The sequence below is a fragment of the Enoplosus armatus genome, chromosome 4, assembly GCF_043641665.1.
Source record: "Enoplosus armatus isolate fEnoArm2 chromosome 4, fEnoArm2.hap1, whole genome shotgun sequence".
Classification (NCBI taxonomy): Eukaryota; Metazoa; Chordata; class Actinopteri; order Centrarchiformes; family Enoplosidae; genus Enoplosus; species Enoplosus armatus.
This window is the reverse complement of record NC_092183.1, coordinates 26,817,638-26,838,047: the sequence shown is the minus strand read 5'-3', so window position 1 is coordinate 26,838,047 and position 20,410 is coordinate 26,817,638. Positions and strand designations below refer to the sequence as shown.

The window sequence follows — 20,410 nt, the reverse complement described above, 5'->3', positions numbered from 1 at the left end:
GAGACAAACGGAGGGAGGAAAACAAATCTTTTCTGAATGTCTTTGTAGTTCAAAAGACAGGAGTTGTCATTTTCTTTGAGCTCGCGCTTTCAAATGTTTGATGCCGCAAATGACCTAAACCTTGAGGAGAGTGTGTCTGCTGAAAACGTATCTATCACGGCACGATGGGAGGGAGCGGGGGCGTGCTGAGGCTAAGATGAAGGCACCGGTTGATGTGCTGAAAGGGAGGGCTGTGAAAAGTAGTAATGAGTGCACCTGGACTAGATTTTCAGAGCTGGGAGAACTGTTAAGAGGAGAGAAGAGAGGAGAAGTGTAGGTAAGGGCTAATTATAAAAATAAAGTGCCCCCATTATCCCGGTGCTGTACTGCCCCAGTGAACAAAGCTACAACAGATGGGGTGTCATGGGTAACTGTGCCAATGTGAGCCAAAGCCCTGGAGTGGATGGACCCTGGCAGGCTGCTGGTGGAGCAGCCCTGGCAAGGGGGAGGCACAGCTGCATATCTCGCCCTCAGACACATGTTGACAGTGTTTCTCTAGCCCTGCCTACACTAGTCAAGGTGAGACAGCATGACACGAGGGGGGAGAGAGAGAGAGAGAGAGAGAGAGAGAGGGAGAGAGAGGGAGAGAGAGGGAGAGAGCGCTCCACTATGATGGATGGCGTTCTCCATCCACCTCTCCTCTCTCTCCCTCTTAGAAGGCTGGTGACTTTCCAGTGAGGCAATTATCATTGCGGAATGCATAATAGCCTAATTAATTACAGGTGTCAGCGCTGCCTTTGTTTCAGCATGGAGGAACATCATGCCAAAGCCGCATCCGCTAAAAAGAGCAGCGCTGATGGACGAGCCTTGAACTGCGGCTGGAGGAGCGCAGCTGACGGAGGAGCGCAGCGCTGTGGAGACGTCTTGAAGTCTGCCAAACAATCCTGCGTCTGCTGCTAGCAGAAGATGGATTGGAAACACATGGTGCAGGAATTAGCTCCATTATTTGCTTGATAAATCTGCCGGTGTCAATGGCGGCGCTCGGAGGAAGATCTCAGGTAGGCCCTGCGTAGGGCGGCTCCGTGGGTAATTTGGCTCCAAGTGGCGGGGAGAGAGGCGCGGCGTTGGTGGCGGCACCATCAACAACGAAGGAGCCCCCTTACCCGGCGCTCCTGACAAACATGGCATATCATTTGTCCTGCCAGATTTGCCAATTTCATTCACGGCAGTGAGGAAGCCGGAAAGCAGACAATTGCTGGGGAGAGAGGGAGAGAGAGAGAGAGGGGGGGGAAAAAGACCTAACAGGACCTGCGCAGGAGAGAAGTGAATGATGGGGTGACTAGGGAGGAGAGACAGCGCAGAGATTCCTGTTATTCTCCTCCTCGGCTAAACACAAGCATACATCGGTGCAGAACTTAATAGAACGTCACATTTAGTGTGCGCGCGTGTACTGTACAGCGTGTGTGTCTTTCCATGGGGGGTCGTGGCGGTAGGCTGATAATCCCCCCCCACGCCCCCAGGCAGTGGGGGCTCATTGTAGAGTACATTGAGCCTAATAGGAGCGGGCGCTGCAGTTGTATGCAGCCCCCCCCCCCCCCCCCCCCCCCCCCCCCCGCTCCCACTGTGAGAGGAGTTTTACATAATTAATGACTGTTGATGTTTCCCAGGTAGTTGCCCGGCAAATTCACTCCAGACTCGGCTGCCACCGCCGTCGGTTCCGCAGAGAATGAGCAACACCAGAACAGACAGCTTACATTACAGGCATAAATAAAGCAATTTTGTACAGTGTCTTCAGACATTACTGTGAGGGGGGGGTTCAGGGCCAATGATTCGACATGCTTCAGAGAAACACTCAGAAAGAGCTTTTCTATGTCTCCGAGTCTACGGAGAATTTTGCGCTTGATGCGAGTAAAGCTGCTTCCTTTAGTGTTTTTTTATATATATATATATATATATATATATATATATATATATATATATATAATTCTGTATGCTGTTAGAGACGCGCAGATAGAAGCGCGGCGCCTTTTCAAGATAACAGCTGACGGCTCCAGACGGATGATCGTTCACGTCCAATCTGAACGTCGATCTTGATACATGTGAGCCCGGTGGTCTGGGTTTCGTATGTTCCAGACCGCTAACAGTGTGCTGAGGCCTCGGGGCCCTGCACATATTGCTGGGAGGCAGTCCACATTTATACTGGAGCATGTTAAATTAAACATTTAAACACGACACCAAGGGAAGGCTATTTTTTACTGCTCTCGGCCCACTACTCATTATTAATTTGTAATAACCTTTAAGGCTTTTTGATGTCATACATATTTTACAGAGAGATATCACTCCCAGCCAGACTGGAGAGGGCCTGTCGATGACAGATCACCAGAGTGCCACAGAAATGGGCCTTCGTCTGCTATAATTAGGACCAGGTGAAGGTTAAGAGTGATCTTTGGACTGAGTGTATGTGTATGCGTTTGTCTGCACACCAACTCACGCGCTCAGTGTAATGACGTGTCAACACCCACAGATTAAGAAGCGTAGCGGCCAAAAGGAGAGGGGGAAGAAGAGAGTGGCCAGGAGAGCAAGGATTTTCCCCAAAATGATTTTCCACAAAAGATGAGTGCGCAACCTCTTTCTGGCAGCGGCCTGACCGCCATTTTAAAACCTTTTAAGGTATTTATGAATGCCCAGTGTAAAGGAGTTCGTTTCAGCTACATAAATCAGCTGAGTGGCTGAACACTGGGTTGGGGTTGGGGTTGGGGGTGGGGTGGCACATTAACACCCCACCCCTCTGTCTCCTCCATATTCCTCCTGCTGGCCAAGGCCCATCTTGCTCCCGCTCTGCTGGGAGGCCCTCCGTGCCCGCTGGATGCCAGCCTAAAGCTCATGTAGGCTGGTGCCAACACGCCACTAAGAGCTGTAAAACAAATGAGCTCTGTTTGGTTAATGTACACTGATTGACCTCCGCTGCCAGGCATTTGATGTCATGATTGTAATGACCAGCTTTCCTGCCTGATCACTCATACACAATGTGACAGGCGGCGAGGTGGCATTTCAGTTTGAGTGAATGAGGGCTAATCAGATGAGATCCCTGTAACAGCGCCGGCTGATGCTGTTTTCAAACACACAACGCTGCAACTATTGGTCGGACCAGCGAGCATTCATAGTGTATTTGCTAATATTCCTTAATAGGGCAAGTTCACCAAAATTACAGAGAAATGGTGGCACCTTCTGTGGTTTGTAGTAATGCAGTTTTGCTTTCCTTTTGTCCAGATTTCTGCTTCCTGCCCGATAAAATGGAAAGTGAGCGGACTTTCAGTCTAATTCAATTAAAAAATGCAGTGGTTGTGCAGTGGTTTCTTGTGGCATCACATCCACTGTATTGAGGTGGAGGCAGAAATCTCAGAGGGCGAAAACACCCCGGACTATTGGCATGGTTAGATGCTAGTGGAGGTAATTGATTCATTTCACATGAACTGGTCCTTCAAAAAGGGAATAGCCAGGAATGCTATAGAAATATTTCTTTTTCCTTCACAATAACCATTCTCTTTGTTGCATCACTGTGAAGCAGACATCCAGGAGCTCTAAATCAATCTTGAGCAGCCTCAGAAACAACTCTTCAGCAAGCTTTATATATAGGACCTGACTTTAGTGGTTATCTATTGGATGCTGAGCGTTACATAACCCTCCATATGCTCAGAGTGTAGGACAATTCCGTACGGGTTATAAATAAAGAAACCTGACGCACGGCTGCAGCCACTGTGATTTGGGCAAGTTCTCACATGGGATGTCATAGTTCTGCAGTGCTAGCCCCACTGCTATTTCAGGCTCTGCCTCATTAGAACATCCGCCGTGAGTGAACAAAAAAAAAAATATATAAAAAAAAAAAAAATAACAGACTGTACAAAAGACATTTCATTAGGGAAGAGAGAGCATGAAGAGAACGTTCACCCTCCCAGCCACACTGCGCTCTGCGCTGAAAGTCCATGCATTGCTACATTAAGGGTAGATGCATTGTGGCGGCACACACACATACACACACACACACACACACACACACACACACACGTGCACATGGTGAAGTATAGCCAGGTATGCTAAAATGCTGAGGTGTCACATGGTCCCACAAGGTCTGCAGCCTCGTTGACAGGGGCACAAACACGCAACCTGACACAATGACTGCAATTACCCTACATCCACTGCCTTCAACAGGGGAGTGTGTGTGTGTGTGTGTGTCTGTGTGTATGTGAGAGTAGGAAAGTGAGGGACAGGACATGTGATTATGCATGTAAGTGTGAGTCCTGGCATGAGAGAGGAGGGGGTGAAAAAATACACATTATTGCGTGACTGCCTGTACCAGCCTCTGTGTGTGTGTGTGTGTGTGTGTGTGTGTGTGTGTGTGTGTGTGTGTGTGTGTGTGTCAGAGCGTGGTTCTGCGTGCCTGTGGAGGCCCTCTCACACCACAGCGGCTGGCTAATTTAGTTAGGGAATAGCTGGCTGTCCTTCAGGTGAATGGACAGAGATTGGTCTCAATATGAGATGTAATAAAACAAGCCCATCACCGGATCTCACCGCACCTTCGGCTGTCCTTCACATGTCTCGCCAGGAGAAGACACACGCCCACAAACACACACACACACACACACACACCGACCCACACGACCCAAGGAGACCTCCAAGGTTTGCTATTTTGAAGACAGCCGTGGAACAAATATTGCTTTTTTGGCTGTTTTAGATGGTTTTAGATGGCCTACATCGTGTTCATATGCGTTCATCACCACTGGTAACTGCATTACCAATATGTGAATTTAACATCAACCATACACCGATACAATATCAACATCATCATGGACACTTATGCACAATTTACCTCTCAGTTCTACATTTCTAACTTGTCTGCTACTGTTCCTTTGTGATGGATTTATAAAATCAGACTTCAGGAAGCCTGAAAGCCTAATGATTACCATGGATGGAAGAAAACACTCCATTACAAGTAAAAGAAGTATTAGCAACAAAATGTACGTAGTGTGTCAAAGTAAAAGTACTCTTTATGCCGACAAAATGACCCTTTGAGTGATATATTATTACATTATTAAATTGTCAATACAGATGCATGACTGTGTATAAAGCACTTTGCTGTTGTACCTGGTCGAAGTGGAGCTAGTTTATTACTATTTCATTTTAGTCTACTGGTTCCCAACCTAGGGGGGTCGGCTCCCTCCGAAGGGCCACCAGAGAAAGACGAGATGAGAGGATAAAGGGATGTTGTGAAAAAACAAAAGGTTCTGCTACACAAATACAAATACATCTTTGGGCTCTTCTATAATCTTTGCTTTTGTTGTGGAATAATAAATCATTTTACACCTCATAGACATCTGTGACAAGTCCCCCCCCAACTAGTCACTGCCTTTTTGGGAATTCGTCACAAACCAAAGAGGTTGGCAACCACTCATTTAATCTTGACCAATCTATTGTATTTTACAAGCCTTATATGTTTTTTTTTATGTGAAATCTTAATATGAAATGTAACTAGTAACTGCTGCTGTAGTGGAGTATTAGAGTGTTAGGAAACAGAAATACTCAAGGGAATACAAGTACCTCAAAACTTAGCACAGTACGTGACTAAATGCACTTAGTTACTTTCCACCAAAGGCAACAGAGTGCTACAAAATCCTGCATGTTCATGTCCCCCAGGGGGCTGTTGGACCTCCGCGTCTCCTGTACTCTAACTGAGTAACAGTGCCTCTCTGTGAGGACTGAAGCGTGGTGGAGCTCCCTGATTCCACCTGCCCTCCTGTTTGGCCGCCGCCGCCACTGACTCCTTGCTCCTTCCTGCCAGCTGCTAGCATCCAGGGCCTGGCGACCAGCAGCTTTTTTCCCCTCGGCCCCTCTCCAGGCAGGGCCCTTCACTCCAGCGGCAGAGCTGGAGCTCTCCCACTAAATCCACCGAGACCCAATTACAGGGACTGCAGGAAAAAAAAAAAAAATCACGAGGCGATGCAAACTTACTTTGCTTTAATTGAGGATGTGTTTAACACTCTCCTCAGGCCACCGTGGCCACTTTATGTCTGGGATGAAACAGAGAGCCCTGCAGAGGGACTTTAAAACATATATCTGTTTGTGACAAAGCCAAAGAACACTCTGATCTGTGGGCTCAGATATTTAAGGGCGGCGGGTGTGATATAGGACGTCGTATTTCCCAGCGTAAAATAAGAGTAAAACAAGCAGATCTCTTAAAAGTGTAAAAACACATTTGATTTGTGGCGAAGAAGCAACACTTTAATGCGGGGTGTACATCAGAAGAGTTGCTCCCCTCCCTGCTAAGAGAGTTACTTCACTTGCAGCTGCTTGTTTTAATAGAGCCACATGTTAATTAGTATTGTAGTTAATCCCATATTACAGAGACCCAAACTGTCAGGTCATATTATAAACAATCGGTCCTAATGTTCGTGCATGTGACATTTGGAGCTGCTATCTCTTCTAGCAAAATGTTCCCTAGGTACTAATTGGCCTACTTTACGCTGTCTTTCTTTGAATTGCCAGTTTCTTTATCATTTAGGATATTAGCCTTGACAAGCATCATCCCATATACCATAGGCCCAATAAAAGTGGAGAGGAGCTGCATCATCTTCTTCTTTTTTTTTCTTTTTTTTTTGCATCGGGACAGCAAAAAAAATGGGAGTAAATGATTTACACTAGCATGTAATACTGCGAGATCCACCTTCATGGGATATTAAATACAATTTGAAAGAAGAATAAAAGTTCAAACACTTAGCCAGCAGCAAAGTAAGTGTAACTTTTCTCCGCTTGCATTATTTAAGATAGGCTCCATCATTTTATCAATCTATCGATCTCCCACCAGAAAGATGAAAATGGAAAAATAATGAGGCCGATGAATGCTGTGTAAAGAACATCAATGTGCAAAATTTAATTATCTGTGCTGGAAAGAGAGGGAAAATGTGTCGGCTGTTTTCTAAAACAAAAAAAAAAAGTGAAAAAAGGAGCAGTTAATATTTTTCCCTCTCTGCATATTTTAATTACCAGATCAATCATAACTACGTACTGCAGCACTGCAGAGAAAAGAAAATTGCAAGTCTAAATGAAAAACAATAGATTTGCTTTAAAGTCTTCGCTCTTTTGAAGTCTAAATTAAAATTTCAGGTGCCTTTACAAGAGCCTTCTTCAGAAAGTTATGATATTTAATTAGCGTGTTTAGATTTTGCTGAAATTAAACTTCACAGCCGAGCATCATGTGAAATGAAGACTGGTATTCCCAGGCTTCAGCAGGGGAGGGGGGGGAAACACCGCAGATGAGCAGCACATGTGGGCTGTGTATCCTCTGACAGAAGCTCATGTTCTTTTGACTCGTGCTGCCACTGGCTTGATCTGAGGCTGAGGTCTCGGTGTTCAATGGAGCGGAGAAACAACTTTGCTCTCTGACTGTGTCTGCGCGGCTCGGATTCTGCGCCTGAAATCAGAGAATCGCGCCGTGGAATTGGCGGAGCAGCTCCCCCGTTCCGCCTTTTCCTCCTCACATGAGCTTTTCCTGGTTGTACGAGCGCTGATGTTTATTTCTCCTGGCATGTCCTCGCCGGCGCTGAGCCACCGATTTCACACATTTTTATTGGCTAATTTGACTGTGCTCTTGCCAGCAGCTGAGAGTGAGCCAGCAGTCGGAGAATCTCAGACACAGTGCCACTGCTAGCGCTCGTGTTGCTGCTCTCCGGCTCAGGGTGCCTGGAGGGAGCAGAGGATTGGGGAGGGAGGCTCTCACCTGTCTCATAACAAGCAGTTGACCATGTTAGACTGAGGAGAGCTAGGTCTTAGAAACTGCCTCTGAGATTAGTTACTGTCTGCTGCTGGTGAGTGTCTGTTTGGCGAGGGGTCAGGAGGGGAATGCGATTGCCTGTCTCTTAAGGTGACAGGGGTTTAGAGGAGCGGATGTACACCCAGTCAGACGCCCAATAGGAGCGGTGCAGCCGGCGCTATGCGTGCGTCCATCCTCAAACATGGCTAACATTTGCACAGCAGCGGCAGTCAGGCGTGACGTCTCCGGGCTCTGAGGTTTGTGCTGTCAGGACGGTAGAAATTAAACCTGGCACTGCAGAGCAGAATGTGCTGAAACTCATCAATTCCACATGGCTAGAGAGCCAAGTGCCTATTTATAACACCCCCCCCCCCCTCTCTCTCTCTGTCTCTTCTTTACCTGGTGTGCTTCCCTGGCTCTAAACACGCATCCATAATGATGAATACACCCAACTGGGACGCTCCGACAGGGCATCAGTCAGGACAGGAAAACAAACACGCCAACACACACACACACACACACACCATCAGATCACAGCAGAGGAGGGATAAGACTGACACTGGGAAGGCTGATGGAAAGGTTGAGGCGTCTCAGCATAAAAACACCCAGAAGAATCGCAACAATCAGTCACCACGCAGGAAACAAACAAGGGCAGTCAGATATATTAAACTTCTTCAAAAGGCCCAATCTGGAGCTGAAATATGGCGCACCACTGGTGAAACACTGCCACCCAGCTACTGGGGTTTTTTTATGTAGTCATTTACTGAATTGATGATGTTTCATTTTAAAAGTTACTGTCTGAGCTTCTGACAAACAGACGGATGGCTTTTTTTTATTTTATTCTTGAGTCATACATTTATGTTTGGGCAGAAAAAATGTGTTCACCTTTGAAATGTTTGCAAACGCCTGGAGACAAAAAAATGACCGTCTTTTTCTGTTTAAACACGCAAGTCGACAGTTATTGGTCGTTATTGGCAAAGCTGCATTTAAGAATGACGCATTCTTCCTCTTCCATATAAAAGACTTTTTGACTTCAGGACTCTTCTCTGTTCAGGTGTGTTCAAACTGAACACGAGGCCAATTTCTGCCTTTCTTTCATTTGTAAAGAAATTGACCACTGGAGTGTTTTTGAATTGCGTTTATTTGTTGAAAACAAGGGATGTACCGACTTTAACAACATACTGACTGTTACTAGCTAGCTATAGCTGGAGCGGGCTGTCAGAAGTCACTGCCTGTTTCTCTTATTTTGTCCAGTTTCTCTCTTCTTTCCTCTCAGGCTCACTTTGAAAGTGTTTTAAAAAGGGCTGAACGATACAGGAGAATCATCTCATTTTTTTTTTTAGATCAATATTGCGATTTGCTTTTAAAGTACCTTATCTATTGTAGTATGTATGACCAACACAACATTGGATGCAGTCTATATATAAACTGCTCTTTCCTGTGGGCCAGGCCTACATGTTGTGATGGAATGAATTTATGAATGAATTGATATGAATAGCATGCTGTGTCTTTATTTAGCTACTGAATAGTAAAAACCTTCCTCACGGTAAAATATTGATGACTTCAAGCCTGATCTCCAGTCAGCTACAATACTGTAACAAATCACACAAACTAAAGTGCGCACTCACTACGGCTACCACTAAATATTTAGATAACTCAAAGCCTCTTTGTAAACAAGTGAAATGTAACTGAATATGAAAGAGGAGCTAATAGCAAATGTTCTGCTGAATGGTTTTAGGATGTAAAATGAATCTGTGAAATTAAAAGAGCCTGCCTCTCAGAAAAGCAGGAACTGCCTTCAAAATAAGACCAAAAAAGCCTCTGTTTGTTTGTCAGTGTGTGGACTTTGGCATTAGATCAGAAGTAGTATCAGAGGTAAGACAGCCACGTATAAGGGTGTTCATCTTTGACTAATCATAATCAATAACTGTAAACTTTAAAGGAATGAAGAGTGAAACCGTAAGTGAACAGAAGTGCATTAAGTTTGGGTCAAAGCAGCTTTTCTGCACTGAGAACAGGCGAGGACATTCACCCTCTGGAGATGCAGAGGATGTAAAAGACTCAAGGAAGGTATTATCTAATGTCCAATTACACTCCCACACCCAACCCCTACCCCCGCCCCCCCCCCCCCCCCCAACATCCATTCCCCGCTGCTCTGTCTCTCTCTCCTCTCCCTACTTTCCTGCCTCCCACCTTCCTTCCCTCTCCTTAGTATGAAGAGGACACAAGTGATAAACCAGGAGCAGAGAGCCGGTGGTTTACATGGCCCTGGAGCCCATTATGTTCCCCACAATAGGCTGGAGGCCTGGACGTGCCGTGAATAGGAAATGGCCTGGAGATCCTGGGCCTGGCCTGCTGCTCAATGAGCCTGAGACAGCCGAGCAGGAGACAGGCATTAGAGATACCTCGTCAGCCCAGTATGGAGCAGTCTGGTCGTAGCCGGGGGGGGGGTGGGAGTGAGTAGGAGGGTGTCGTAAATGCCCCTTACATAAGGCAGGGCATGAATAATAACACAAAGGGAATATTCAGAGGTAACTGTGAGGCAGGGATCTGGTTTATTGGCACAGAAATATGGGCCTATAATGTACAATATACATAGAGATGAACACTAACTTGATTTTAAAACTGTATGTAGTCTAGAAGCAGCTTTTGCATCGCACTGCGAGACTCTGCTGCTCACTTGTTCCGACCCCACCTTCCCAAGTTAGCCATCCATTCAAGCAATCTGTACCTAATAACCGCAAGGTTTAGCCCATGATGAAGATCTGTCTTCATTGAGCTGGAAAAGCTGTAGCGTCGCCGAGCATTTTTCCTAACGGCGCAGTCCCTCATCTATGAAAGTGCCATAGAGCCCCTCAGACAATTAGGCAGGGAAAAGCTTTATGACCGTTAGACTCACTCAGTGAGCGGCACTCTCACCGCCAGCAGCGCCAGGAGCGCTGGCTCGTGCAGAAAGGTAATTACGGAGCCTCTCATAATGACACGGAGGAAGCTTGCGTCATAACACCCACAGCCTTTTATCATAGCGCTGTAATTAATTATCATCCTTTACTCTTTGATTCATTCCACTATTCATAACATATTCATACATTCAAGAGAAATTATCATTTCCTTCAGGAATTAATCAAAAGGAGGAAGAACTGGTCGTCTCTCGATGGATGATCAAAGACGGTGTTTGTCTACCTCGCTGCGTGGCGGGCGAGCGAGCTCAGGGCAAGGCACCGTGGGCAAGGTCTCTGAGAACACTGCAACACTCTGCTCTCCTACGCCACCGCTCTGGTCAAATCATCTGACGCCGTGCACCTCTGGATTCAGGTTGAAAACGCAGCTGCAGACGTGTCTGATGAATGAGACGTGAACGGATGTGACAAGCCACGCAACCACAGACTTCTGCCGCACCTTATCCCTCATTCCCCCCGTCATTCTACAGCGCACTGTCTGACAAGGTCGATTACAAAAAAAAAACACAAAACATAACGGTTACACGATCAGCTCCGTACAAAAAGGAGATGTAGAAATCATAGTACGAGCCCACAACATCAGCTTTCTATCTTTCCTGAACACGAGAAGCCAGTCGTATAGGTGAGAAGCGGCAGCCATTTTGAGACCTCTTTACTCAGTTTCATGGAGTTGAAAAGCTGCTGTATAGTCAAAACACCTCCCGTGCTCTCATAGAAAACAAGCCGCAACAACAACATACATAAAAACATTGTCTTCCCCCCACATCATCACTTCCCAACCTCGGGGGAAGAAATGGCACAGTTAGACTCATAAACAGGTGTCCACCGGCCCCCAGTTTGCAGCGCTTTAATAGCTGTTTGATGTTTTTGATGTCTAGTCAGCTCGATCGTACCTTGCTGCTTGATAATGAGGGCCAATAATGATTCCTGAGCTTGAGGGGTTAATGGTATGTAACCGGCAGAGCTGCTAATTACACGTTACAAACTATTTATCAGAATCTCCATCTGCGCAAGCACCACAACTCTCATTGTGCACGCTAAATTACTCCACGGATTATCATTGTAAAGCAAGTTTCAGTAATTAGGGACCCATACTGCTGTTTTCTTTCTCTGAGAGCACCAAACGACATCAAGAGGAGAGGAGAAAAATAGAATGACTGGTTAATTTGGGCCTGATATTCAGATTGGTACAGGCCGGATGTGAGGAGGAATCTGCCTCTCCCGAAGAAGAAGAAAAAGGCTACAAACATACAAGAAATCCGTCACTGTTCTTTTCTCCTTTTTTTTCCCCTCTCTTCCGCCTCTCAAAGGTTTATCCTGAGGGGAGTTTACACTCTAAAAGTGAGAGGGAGGTGCAAATTGCATTGAGAAGCCCGCATAGTCTTGGCGAGACTCGGTGAAGGCAGCTTTCTGTACGTTCAGATGGCAGCGAGAGCTCGTGTGAAAGCTGTGTGAGCAGCGTGGTCCGACGGGCCCGTGTCTCCAGCGATCGGTTATTTGAGAAATAACTGTCATATCCCTCAGCCCCAAAGGTGTGCCTGAGACCATGGAGACATGTACCATCTCCTCTTCTTCGCCGTAAATTTTTATTAAAATTACCTTCATTATAAGACAGTGTTCATTATAAAACCAAAAACGCCGGTCTCTCAGGGCCCTGTGGATTAATAAGGACAGCGGTGTATTTTAAGCCGTAAACTCAGCTCCTCACTGTCCTTAATCTCCTTCCTACTTCACAAGGCCAAATTAACACCTCTCCTCAGCTCTGACGGGACCTCATTAGCAAACTTCCAGGGAAAGAAAGAGGAGAGCAGAACGAAAAAGAGGAGAAGAAGGAGGGAAGCGACCAATGACAGCCACCAGCTCTGGGATTAACCCTTTCTCCTCCTCCAGCTCCTCGGAAAAACTAGGTCGGCAACGTGTTTCTAATCAGTCGCCTGGTTAGCGATAATTAGAAGGCGAGATTGGACGCGAGAAGAGAGAGAAAGTGGGTGGGGAACATTGAAATGAAAAAGAAAAGAAAGAGAACCTGTCATGTCGCAAACACTTCAAAGGAGCCGACTTCTCCTTTAGAAGTGGCATGATGAGGGTCCAAATACCATGAGGCACTCCTCTGGGCCTCCGAACTGGGAGGAGGAGGTGTGTGTGTGGGGGGGGGGGGGGGGGGGCTGGAAGGAAGGACCCAGTTCTTTCTCACATATATGCATTCACACACACACACACACACACACACACACACACGGCAGGACTTTTCTATCATTCACCACCTGTACGGTGCAGCTGCAGGGGAGCTTTAGTCTATCCCAAACCACACAGCCAAACAAGCTCATCCAACTCCACCTTCTCCTCGCCTTCTCCCCCTGCAGCAGCAGGTCGAGGTCCCACAGCTTACACTGAGGTCGCGAAGACTACCGCTGGGTAAAGTTCACAAGCCTCCGCAAGCTGTTTGACATTACCAATAAGGTCAAAGTGTATCAGAAAACACCAGAGGATTATATTATTATGGCGTGCCGAGTTGCTCCCTGCACCCCGAGATCAAAAAAAATAAATAAAAAATAGCCGGGGCTTTTTCCACCTCAAGCTGGCTTACTTATCAATGTGCAGAGCATAAGCCTGTGGAAGTTACACAAGAGAGACCGAGAGGTACCCAGAGAGGCCCGCAGCTAACAAGAAAAAAAATCATCGCTCATTATCAGCCATCTATTTTATCTACTATGAAACATCTCGAGACTCCCAGTTGTCAGACATCAGCGGTGCTTAAATTAATCCTGTGGGTTCCTGTTTGCACAATAAAAGACATGGAAGGGTGCTTCTGATATTTGTGCGACTTTACAGCAGAGTAATTGAATTAGCACACAAATCAACCACAGAGTATGGCGGAGTGTAGTATTGAAGAACGTGATAGCTCCTGCCAGGGAGCACGGCTGCTTGGGCATAGTCAATTATAAAGCATTAAAAAGAATCTGCCAATAATCACTTCCAAGAGAACTGAACAATCCATGCTGAGTGTTCTCATGTTTACCGATGATAGGGCTTTCAGGTTAGTGCTGAGCGGGAGTTTGGAGGGGAGAGCGAGACTGAAAACATATTTGTGGTATCATTTCCATAAGCCTCTGCTTTGCGGACCATAACGCAGCTCACAAATGTGATTTATGACCTTGGTTTAATGGCTGGAGCAGAGTCTTGGTAGGTATCAGATGACTTTTTCAATATGGCGACGTCAGAGGGGGGCATGGTGAATGCACCATCACAACAGGAAATGAGGGCTTGTCTCAGCCAAGAAAATATGAGAAGCCAGATATCTGATCATCTAATGGCAGATAGATGCTACTTCACTTTGACAGAAAAGGCACCAGTCAATAAGCGCCAGATGAGCAGTAAGACGAAAAAGTATGCCATGGATTCCTCGCCCTGTCTATCCAATCATTCACTCCGGAGGCACAGCGATCTGCACAGGTCAATGTCCACATAGTCTCCAGCAGGAGCGCCTCCTGTTCCAGTAAATTATAATGTGGAGCAGAAAAGGCTTGGGACATCATCGATAAAAAAAAATAAAAAAAATGCCACTTTGCTGTTTCTATGTTTTCGTGTATCTGTAAAATGCAAAGACAGTGGACTCACCTGGGCCTGGAAACTCTTGAGAACAGGTGCCACCATCTCCCGGACTTCCTACGTACAGACAACAACAAACAAACAAACAAACAAACAAAAAAAAAGCAAACTCAGCCTCAGCATTTTCTGCTCTGTTTTCTCCACCTGTTCAGGAATCAGATTGGCCCCACCGAGGCACAAACAGCTCCATAGGAAAGAGGACTGAAAATCTTTAATGTTAATGGATTCTCTCCATAGCTCCTCTTACACTGCGCGTGTGTGTGTGTGTGTGGGTGAGGTATGTTGTTATGGGGTGTGGGTATTAGTGGTTAAACCTAAAGGGTTTGAGTGGGCATGTTTGAAAAGTGGGGCTTTCCAGTAGCTCGCGTTAGAGCTCAGGGATCCAGACTTGTGCGAGCTCCCACAGCCTCAGGTAAGGGGATTGTGCTGCCAGTGGTGACAGCCTGATCCTGTCTTAAACGCCTGTATTATACTGACAAGATTACAGCACTACACTACACACTCGGGCTGAGATAGGCAGCCAGCATAGCCACAGCAAATAGCCCGAGGGCTCATCTATAAAATATAAAAAAAATATTCTCTTTGACTTCAGCTTACATGTCAATGGGTAATCATTTCACAGAAGGTGATAAAAAAAAAAGGGGACAGAATCATAGCTGTATCATTCATAGATTTCGCTTTTCATCAATCCAGTTCAATCCACCTTAATTGCCATTTTGCCTTACAAGTAAGGTGGAATGAGGTCTTGGCACGTTCTGAGCGTGAAGCAGAGGGAAAGGGAAAAATACCACAGTGATGCTCAGACGGCAAACATAAAATAAAATGCCCAACGTGGTATTGAAAATGTCAAATAATACGTAATGGCACATACAATTCTGCGTACTGTTAAAAGCATTATTGCTGCTACAGTATTAGTAATAGGAGAGAGTCAGCATATTCATTGATCGGGTACATAAAGATGTGAACTCGGGTGACAGACGCAATGATGTTGCCATGACAAGAACTTCTCAGTGGGGTTCAGTACGAGCGTCTGTGTTCAGTCCTGCTCAATTCCTGTTGGAGAACACTGTCTTTTTGGGAGTGTTTGGATATTGTGCTTCGCTGACCAGGTGGAGGAGTGTGTAACGGGGTAGTGGTGAGCGTTAAAGGAGAGCTTCTCATTCTTTTTTTCCCCCACCCAAGTCTGCTTTAAAACAGCATTCACGCACCCACGTGTACATTCAAAAAGAGTTACAGGTTGTTGCCACAAAGAGATCCCGCTCCAAAGTGAATGGGAACAAAAGCCATTCTGTGCTGACGTGCAGTCTGAAGTTCAGCTGAAGCTAATATTCAGAGTTAGACGAGTAGCATGGGTCTCCCTCTTAGTGTTTCTCTCCAAAGCTGCAGCAGACGGAAAGCGGCACGCAGGGGGAGGATCGTACCAACATGTCTGGAAGACACCCGCTTCATTTGGCCAACTCAGACTGCTGAAGCCTCACATTAACTTGGGCTGAACTTTAGAATGCATTTTGGCAAAGAGCGAGGAAAGTGGATTCTGTCCCTCATCTCTTTCATTACAGAGACCAGGGACTCGTTGCACCACTGTGCGTATGGACTGTTTTCAGAAGAAAGCTATTTAAAACGTAAAATCATTTAAAACGTGAAAGCGTACATTTTTCCTCTCTTTGTACTTATTTTCTACGGTGCATTTGGCTTAAAAATATATTTTTAAAAAGCAGCACATGTTGGAGGGTTGGTGCAGTGTGTGTGTGTGAGGGGGGGGGCTCATCTTCATTAACATTCATCAGATTGTGTTCAGTCAGAGTCCCGTTCCTTATGGGTTTTGGCGAGACACCTGTTCCTGTTACATCACAGACATTTTTGGAGAAAGTCAGCTGCCAATTCTGACACTAAGATAACTTTTGGTCATAAACTGGTGCTTTAAGCTTCGGAGCTGAAAGTAAGCATCAAAGTTGTGCTTACCTTTTGTAAATGAGCCCCCTGGCCTCTCATCACACACAGCCAGAGGCTAACGTTACTGCAAGGCCTCGGCATTTAAATATTAACTGAGCTGCTGGAAGAGGAAGAGGGGGTGGGGAGGCGTGTGTGGGGGGGGGGGGTGGCGGCTAACCCTGACTTCACACAAGTGTTAATATATACTAATGCAGGTTTCACAAAAGAAGTAAATAACTCCCTGAATAAAAGGTATATGCGGGGGCTCGAGCAGCAGCAGTGACGCAGACAGTCAGTGGAGGGGGGTTTGAGGGTGCTGGACTCACCTCAGGGACATTTCTCTTGAACTCCCTGCTCAGCTCTACCAGGTGCTTGTGGGAATGCTCGCTCTCCTCTTGTCGACCAGCCAGCTCAGACGCTACAGAGTTTAGCTCCCTCTGCAAACACACACAAAAGAGAGAGGGGGGGGGGCGGTGAGAGGAAGAGAGCGGAGTGAGACGGCACTTTAGGGAGCCTGCCAACGCTCATCCAGTAAAGCTTAGAGTGTACATAAATAAAAATACACTGCTGAATATTAACAATGTAATCCTTCATGATCTCACAGCAGTAATACTTACAGCTAGCCCTGGCCCATAAATAATTAAGCCAAAATAAATCCAATGCCTACAGTAGCAGAAGGCCTTTTAGATAATCAGTATTTGAAATAATCAATATGCTTGCAACGGCTATAGAGCGCCTGTGAGGGAGCGGGGCGAGAGGGAGGGGTTAGAGGGAGAGAGAGAAAGTGTGTGTCTGTGTGGGGGGGGGGGGGGTGAGTCACGTGTAGAGACCCAATAACCTGACAAACACCCTTGCAAACAAATAGAGCTTCTTCCTGAAATGAAAGGCTGTTTTTTTGGGGGGTGGGGTGGGGGGTTTAAAGCCCGGCCAAGACCTGATTCAAACATACAAACACCTCGCTTGCTGTCGTAATTACCACAGGTCAGGTCTATTTTCAGCCTCTTTTCAATCTCTCTCCCATCGCCTGCGCCGATCTTTATATTGATCCCGCACAGATTTTCAATACATGGCAGCAGCCTCCATGGCTTTAACCAAATTACCCTTTTGCTACAACAACAACCCTAATCGCTATTCCATTAATGTCTCTGCACATCGGTTCTTTACATGTCTGCGTTATGTGAAATGAGAGCTCCACCCCGGCAACGCGTCTGATCCGCTATTCAAAGCCGTCTGTGTAGCAGGCCCTTCATCAGAACCTTGCATTCATGCTGGACTCAGCTGCACCACATGCCATCCGCAAATCCGATACTATCGATCAGTCATCCAATTCCCGGCTCTTTCAGCAAACAGGAAAGAGAAAAAAAAAGAAAGGGAAAAAAGCAGATTCAAACTCTGCTCTCCGGTGCTGAACAGACAACTGTACATTCACCTCCTCTTCATTTTGACTGATTCTCTGTAATTGATGAGGATCTTCTCTTGTAACTGCCGGGTGACAATATAAAAGTGGAGTAGGGGATTCAATTACCACTGCAAATTTATATACGACGCCGGGAAATTAAATTGACTGTGTTTTAATTAATCTGCAGTCTTACTTAAAGGCAATTTAATAAATTATCACACAAAGAAGAAAAAAAAAAAAAAAAGAGAGAGAAAATGGACGAGGGAAACTTCAACGGGGGAGGTCTCGTGGGGCGGTGGCAGCCTGTCGGTCAGACAAGTAGGCCGTTAATTGAAGGGCTGCTGGTTCAAGTCCCAGGACTGACGGGTCAGAGGGTGGCTGAAGGGGGACTGAGTGTACAGTCTGAGGCGAGATGCTACACTTTAACACAACAACATGCCGGTGTGTTCCCGTGAGCGAGGCACCTCGTAATGTTGCCTTGGCAGTGAAACGTTTGGTGTGACACCGTGCTGCACATTTAATTGTGGCAAGCTGTATTGGCCTAAGTAATACATTTCTACTGGCAACAAGGGCTTAAGAAAAGTTCAGAGAAATGACACGCTGCCAACAAGTCCTCCAAGTGACACAATAGGTCATTTGTCATCGCCGTGCTGAGTTTTTCTGAGCTGGCCCCCCCCCCCCCCCCCACCGGCAGTTTGACCTTATTTGTCAGTGCATTAACAAGTTAGTTGGTAAAGGTTATGGAAAGATTGTGGTCATGATTAAAAGAAACCACTGACTCTTGGTAGGGGATGGGGGGCAAACAGTGCTCTCCAATGTCAAAGTCAGACACCTTTCATGCCCACCCATCCACCCCAGTTTTGCAGCGCGACTTCCACCCTTGCTTCTCAGTCATTATGTGTGCAAGAGGTCACATGTCAGAAAAACGTAAACACAACTACATATCTTCTACATCTCTGTGTTATTGTCAACCAATTATTATCATTATTATTATTATTATCATGCCTTCTTGCCAAGAGTCAGGTGAGACAAATCTACAGCCAGTAGGCAATTAGCTTATGTTAACTTAGCATGGAGACTGGAGGGAGGGAGAAACAGCGAGATCGGCTCTCTCCAAACCTGGCTACCAAACGCCTTAAAGCTCACTAATGAACACATTAGAAAAACACTGAAGAGTAACCACAACAAGTAGTCGTTTTATGCGACAACCATTTGACGGCCGGGTGCAGCGACTTCCTGGAATCTCCGCTGGGTGCTTTGAAAAGAAGTCTGAGGCTTTGGCTAGATGGGCGATACTTGCTAGGACTAATAACGGAGTGGGACTGGTCTTGGTCCTGTAATGGGATTTGTTGACAATAAGAAAACACAAAATATCACCCGCCTTATCCTTCAGTGACTGACCAAATGACCTGTGGGCGGCTCCTCCTGTCCACATGTCAAAGTGTCCTTGGTCTAGACACTGGACCCCAAATTGCTCCCGATGGTCAGGCTAGTGCCTTGCATGGTAGCTCGCTGCCGTCGGGGGAATGAGTATGGTGAATGAGAGGCCAATTGTAAAGCGCTTTGGATAAAAGCACCATCTAAAATTCAGCCATTTACCAGTGCTAGTGTTTTCTTGGTGAGGACAGTCTCATCGGGTCTAAATCGTATTTCCTAGTCGTGACAAAGGCAGGCGATACATCTGGTTGCCACGACTGCTCCTCTTGTTTAAAAATCCCAAGTACTACTTAGAAAGTATCCTAATGTTTAGGATGCATCTGGTTCGCAGGGAAATGTGTCATTCCCGGTGAATCGTACTCGTCACTGAAAAAAGGCCATGGCAATATAGGATAAGGCGACAGGACTTTATAAATTCCTGTTAGTCCTTATAGTCCATCTGGGATGAGCCTTCCTGGAGATTAGAGAGCGGGCTTTCAGAAGCCGGCCAACCTCCACTAGATTCAAATGGCCCCAGACCGGCTAATCTTGCCAAGAGAAAATTCCTCTAGAAGTGACTTTGAGTGGATTTTATAAGTACTTAAGATATAACAGTGTGGTGATTCTAAGTCCGCCAGTGCTTCAGTGGCCTCGGCGTAGAGCTGGGTTCACTTTTTATTGCAGCTGATGAGAATGGTGAATACTCATGCTGTATGTGAGCCAAACAGTGCTATCATAATGGCATGGTTATTTTGAAAGCACCCCCACAGTTTCTAGACCATTACAAGGGAGGGGAGCCTGGGCAACAGCCCATCAAATGAAACCTACTGTCTGTCTTTCTGGAAGCAAGTGAGGCAGAACAGACTGTTTGCTACTTTGGTTGTCTTGCCCAGATTGATGATGGGAGGAACTCCACAATGCAGCGTTTCGCCATGCTATCTCAGGAGACAAAAGATACTAAAGAAGATTTTTCCTCTGCTTCCTAATCAGTTGTGATCCATTTCAGCCTACAACCAGGGCACCTTTGAGATCCCTGATAAAACTCACTTATCTCCCTCCATTATGTTGAGATTCATCAATCATTTGCATGAACGTGTAGATGCGTCTGATGCCTTGAACACTTAAAAAGGGGGGAAAAGGCGAGTTCAACTGGCGGCGCAGAGGAGAGGATTCTCGGTAATCATTTGACAGGTTTTAAAAAAGACGATGGGGACCAAGTTTTCAGTGTGTGGCGAGCGGGTCAATACAGAGCTCCTGTCATTAAGCCTCTGCCAGTCAAACATCCAGCCATAATTGATGAGTTTCCCCAGG

At 46.2% G+C, this 20,410-nt stretch overlaps 1 protein-coding gene across 1 annotated transcript in view; it reads right to left on the bottom strand.

The window, feature by feature from the left end:
- Window positions 1-20,410, bottom strand: part of cux2b (cut-like homeobox 2b) — a 78,099-nt gene that overhangs the window by 28,846 nt on the left and 28,843 nt on the right. The window contains exons 2-3 of the mRNA XM_070904421.1: window positions 16,611-16,721; window positions 14,362-14,409 (exon numbers count right to left, since the gene is read on the bottom strand). Coding sequence (XP_070760522.1) covers window positions 14,362-14,409; window positions 16,611-16,721 — 159 coding nt within the window. The remainder of the gene's footprint in view (window positions 1-14,361; window positions 14,410-16,610; window positions 16,722-20,410) is intronic.